The 5,191-nt window shown below is 37.8% G+C and overlaps 1 protein-coding gene across 3 annotated transcripts in view; it reads left to right on the top strand.

The window, feature by feature from the left end:
- The window catches only part of LOC111483077, a 10,228-nt gene that overhangs the window by 4,050 nt on the left and 987 nt on the right, over window positions 1–5,191 (top strand). For 2 of the 3 annotated variants that reach the window (XM_023129197.1, XM_023129198.1), the window contains exons 7-12: window positions 2,069–2,135; window positions 2,588–2,638; window positions 2,941–2,993; window positions 3,142–3,352; window positions 4,113–4,283; window positions 4,891–4,939. In XM_023129197.1, the coding sequence (XP_022984965.1) occupies window positions 2,069–2,135; window positions 2,588–2,638; window positions 2,941–2,993; window positions 3,142–3,352; window positions 4,113–4,283; window positions 4,891–4,939 (602 nt within the window). Of the gene's footprint in view, window positions 1–2,068; window positions 2,136–2,587; window positions 2,639–2,940; window positions 2,994–3,141; window positions 3,353–4,112; window positions 4,284–4,890; window positions 5,140–5,191 lie in introns of those variants that run through there. The other variant, XM_023129199.1, reaches the window with a different exon arrangement.

Here is a 5,191-nt window from a genome sequence, read left to right as displayed (position 1 = left end):
CCCCCCCTCCTCCTCCTCCTCCTCCCCCGCCTCCATTCCATGGCCACTAGCTCCTGCACTGATCCCTTCCCCCCTGCCAACACCATGCCTGTCTCACGCTCTATAGCCATAAACCACAAAATCTTCTACATTTCAATTGGTTACTCCCATAAAGGAAACAGAGCCCGGATTATGTCTCCTTCTCCATATCTGTTGGACCTCCCTAACATGGCTCTTCTCCATATTTCAAACTCTTGTGGCGACCCTTACACCTACAAACTCTTCATGGAGCAGCGAAGTGCCATTACTTCCTTTGGATTGAAGAGTTTTGTATAAACAATGTATACTATGCAGATGCAACGAAACAAAACAACAATGGAGGAAGATCGCACAACACGATACCAGCTGGAAATGACAAAAAAGGATTTCCATGACAAAAAAGGATGGCTTTTCTTCTTGTCCCTCATAGTGGAATATTATAAAGAGCGACGACTGAAGGGCACCACCTCCATCTAATCCTCCTTCACCTGCCCCTTTACTTTCCTTACCTACCTCAAGCCTCATTATTAACACTAATAGGCCACCCACCCACTCTCCTGCTTAAGCAACCAATCCCCTTTCTGAACTGGAGTTTTTTTTAATTGGGAAAAAATAATTATTATTCAAGAGAGATCCTTTCATCACAGGTGGTACCCCATCAGAGTGGCTATTCAGGATTCCCTTTGCACCCTCTCTCAATCCCATACAACTGGTAAAGTCCTTCATTGTGGGGATGTAAAGCCCATCAACACCCTATGTTCACCTGACAACTGGTGAAAGGTTAGGGACTTCTCTTTGCAGTTCACATGTTGGATTCTTCCCATTAGCCTTTGAATGAGAGGATCTATTGGATGTATGGAGACATTGCTGTGACTTAATAGTTAATGGATGTTGCCAAAAAATCTCTGCGATGGATTTGACAGAGCTTCAGATCAAATTGAGGGAAAACCCTTTGGACTTTCTTTCAGCTGAGATTGTAATCCCTTCTTCCATCGCCAGGCAAGATCAAATTGCCGGCGTTCATGGCCCATACCAAAGCAATTCGTGGGCCCCTCTGGCTAAACCTTGCTAGAACTTTTATCTGGACCAAATGTTCTTATGATACTTTTTTTAGCAATATTCTCCTAGTGGCTCTGTCTTATTGTAAATCTTACCCCCCCTCTCCCCTTTGTGATTTTAGCCTTTCCATACTTTTGCTCAAATGGATGTCATTTATGTAACTCAATTTTTGGGCTCCTGGGTTCATTCCCTCTCCCTTCGCTTATATTTCATACATCAATCAAATATGTTGTTTCCTCCAAATATTTGTTTTTAAGCTTATCTCGTGCCACAAGGAGGGATAAGAGTTAGATTATTTATTCATCGGTTCTTCTGCTTTAGTTTGAGGTGATTCACTGGGTGGTTGTTTCTTCATTCCCTTTTTTAGTTCTTAGTTCTTTATTTTATTTTAGTGATTAGAAAGACAACATTTCCTTGAGCAAATGAACTGAGGAAAGTAGCAAACCTACAAAAATTCAATCAATACTTCGAGATCTCTTCTTCTCAACTGTTAGGATTGTTGTTACTTATTACGTATAAAGTAATTAGCTGGTAGGTTTGTTAAGAATGGTGGTCATTGTTTGTATTGGAATTTGGGAAATTAGGGATAGACCAATTATGACATTAGTTTGTTCTTTGTCATAGCTTTTCTGTTAATTATAGACTATTGAGTGGTATCTTTGCAATCATGTTTGCTTTTGTGAAGGTTGTGGATTGAACTTTAAGAGTATCCTCATAAATCTTTTCTGACTTAATTAGTTGTTTCTTGTTTCTTTTAACTTATTTGTTTTTCTTAAATCTCATTTGAATTAAATACCAAGTTTGGAGGCATCAATTGTTTGTCCATTTGAAGGTGAAAGTTGCCAACTTTGTTGTGACATTTATGTGCAACGTTCAAGCACTAACTTCTTTTTTATTTTTATTCTTTATATATGTTTCTCTTGAAGTGCAATAGATACTGAACATTTTCTCAGTATCATTTATAATTTCTTCTCCCTTCTATCTTCTGCAGCTTTGATGAGTTTTTAATGGATATGAAGCAAAGTAAGAGGAAAAATATTCGCCAGGAGCGCAAAAAGGTCAACATTTTTAATTTTCGTTCCATTGTGTGGGATACCAAAATACTAATCCACAGCAGAAGTTGATGCCTTTGGAGTCTCTATGATGATTTGAGTTAGACTAGAAACATAATTTTATTACTGGTTTAATCTGCCTGCTTTAGGGTGCAGTCTTGTCAAATGACCATTTGTAACTAGGAGATCCTAAACGACACTAGATTAGCTGCAATACCCTGTACTAACAAACTGTTATGAACTAAGAGAGAGAACTCAACGTCATTCAATTTGCTGAAGTCATAAATTGGATATGCATAGTTGCCCTAAAAATGGGCTTTTATGGCTAAGATCTTGCATTAATGTTTATAGATGGCTGTGTTACTGATTATTACTTGTAGATTTGAAAAGTATAGTAATTTCCCCAGCTTTTAGTGGCTATGAATTTGTAATTTATCTTTGTGGACTTTCTGTGGCAGATTGTGGCTCAAAATTTGACCATGAAACGTCTCCGGGGTAGTGAAATAAAGGTAAAAACTGGATCTGCTTGTATTTTATTAAAATTGGATAGGATTGAATAAATTCGATTTTTTCGAAAAGTTATCCTTCTACTCGAGTGTCAAAATAAAACTCTGTTTATATTTTATTGAAAAAATTATCCTTGTACTCGAGTGTCTAGATGAGTTTGCATAACAAAGGACAACAATAATAAATGATAATGAACCGTCTCTTGTAAATTCTAACATGTGAATTGTTGTTTGTGGCAACCATTACTTATCTTACTGCAAGAGATTTAGGGGCACAGGCATCATTTGTTGTAATGTTTTGGCAGGATAAGCATTGGGATTCATTCTATACATTCTACAGGAACACGACCGATAACAAGTTTGGTCCTTACTACCAACCTTTTTCATTTATCTGCCAATTGGGATTAAGAATTTCTTTTTGTTGTTGCCATTTTTTGACTGAGTATGATGAATTGGTAGATGCATGAAAATATATTGAATTGTATTCGGTAATGGCTTCTTCGTAGGTGGGGCACCCCTTATCTCACTCGGGATTTCTTTTATAATATGGCCTCTAAGATGGGAGATCAGGTGTTACTAGTTACTGCGGAGGAAGGTGATGAATTTGTTGCTGGAGCGCTCAATCTAATTGGTGGAGATACTTTATATGGGCGGCTGTGGGGTTGTCACCCTAGAGCATACTATCCAAGTTTACATTTTGAAGCTTGTTATTATCAGGTGTGTGCGTATCATTATTTCATTGCATCAATATAATCGACCTTTTCAAGTTGAGTGAATCTATTAGTTCATTCTCTCTCTTTTCGTTTTGTTTGCTCTCAAGATTTTGTCTTAGTAAAATATATCACATGTAATAGTCCAAGCCCACCGCTAGCAGATATTGTTCTCTTTGGGCTTTTCCTTTTGGGCTTCCCCCTCATTGTGAGGTCTCACATTGGTTGGAAAGGGGAACAAAAAGTTCTTTATAAGGGTGTGGATATTTTTCCTAGTAGACACGTTTTAAAACTGTGAAGCTGACAACGATACGTAATGGGCCGAAGCGGACAATATTTGCTAGCATTGGGCTTGGACTGTTACAAATGATATTAGAGCCAAATACCAAGCAGTGTACAAGTGAGGACGCTAGGCCTCGAAGAGGGGTGGATTGTGAGATCCGACATAAGTTGGAGAGGGGAGCGAGTACCAGCGAGGACATTGGGTCCCGAAGGGGGTGGATTGCGAGATCCCACATCAGTTAGAGAGGGGAACGAAACATTCTTTATAAGGGTGTGGAAACCTCTTCCTAGCAGACGTGTTTTAACCTTGAATCACCGGTTTTCTTTCTTGCGCTGAGGAACCTTGGTGCCAAAATGAGCTTTATTTATAATTGTGTTACTCTCATGCATTCTACTTAATTTCCTAAATAAAAGGTCCAAAAGTCATCAGAGTTTATAAATGCTGAAACGACCTCGAATCTTTGACCTTCGGTTGTTCCTCGCAGGCAATAGAAGCAGCTATTGAACTTGATCTTGACACAGTCGAAGCAGGAGCTCAGGGTGAGCATAAGATTCAACGAGGTTACATGCCTGTGACTACTTATAGCTGTCATTATCTTACGGATGAAGGTTTCGGGAGGGCAATAGATGATTTCCTTGTGCGTGAAGCAAATCAGGTAACCCTTTATATTCTGACTGATTCAGGCATAACGGTGTAATTCTTTCTTCCAATGATTTATGATTTATGGTTTATGATTTATGGTTTAACCATAGACAGAAAGTTGCATTGTTCGCAAAAATCTAATTTGTGAAGTCCCACATCGGTTGGGGAAGAGAACGAAACATTTTTTTATAAGGGTGTAGAAACTTCTCCTTAGCAGATGTGTGTTAAAAAACCTTGAAGGGAAGCCCGAAAGGGAAAGCCCAAAGAGGACAATATCTGTTAGCGGTGGGCTTGGGCTGTTACATAACTTATGGATTGTTACATGGAAAATAGAAAGAACTTTAAGAACATAGTTTTTTTCTCCAAATTTCTCAACTATAGTGAACATCGGAATTCCTAGTCAAATTCTTAATACAAAAACAAAGGGTTGAAAACTTTTTTCTTTTTAGTTTTCGAAACTTGTCTACGAAACATAAGTTCTTATGGAGAGTTCGTTTTGTATATCCTAATTAATTGGTTCATTTAACCTTCAATCCATGGTTTGATTCAGGTTGTTCACATACCATTGTCTACATGCTTCTGAATTGTTGGTTGATAGAAATGACTACTTTTGTTTGCAGGTTAAGGCTGTGATAAAACTATTGCATGATTCTGGACCCTTTAAAGAAGGTATATAAATTTAGGCCTTCCAAACATTGGAAGCAATAGGATTGGGATATTGCTAAATCATCACATTTTATATAGATGATTATCAGATGGGATGCTTCCTGATTAAAGTTAGTGAAGGGTTAGAATGACTGTACAGATACTAAGTTATAGCAACATAGCTATTTAAATGGAAAAGTTTTCAGCTATTTGCATGTTTTTCATCTACGGCTGCATATTTTTTTGGTTTTTTTTTTTTTTTTTTTTTTTTTTTTT

This window comes from Cucurbita maxima, unplaced genomic scaffold (assembly GCF_002738345.1).
Source record: "Cucurbita maxima cultivar Rimu unplaced genomic scaffold, Cmax_1.0 Cma_Scf00008, whole genome shotgun sequence".
In the NCBI taxonomy this organism is placed as follows: domain Eukaryota; kingdom Viridiplantae; phylum Streptophyta; class Magnoliopsida; order Cucurbitales; family Cucurbitaceae; genus Cucurbita; species Cucurbita maxima.
This window is presented reverse-complemented; position numbering and strand designations above follow the sequence as displayed.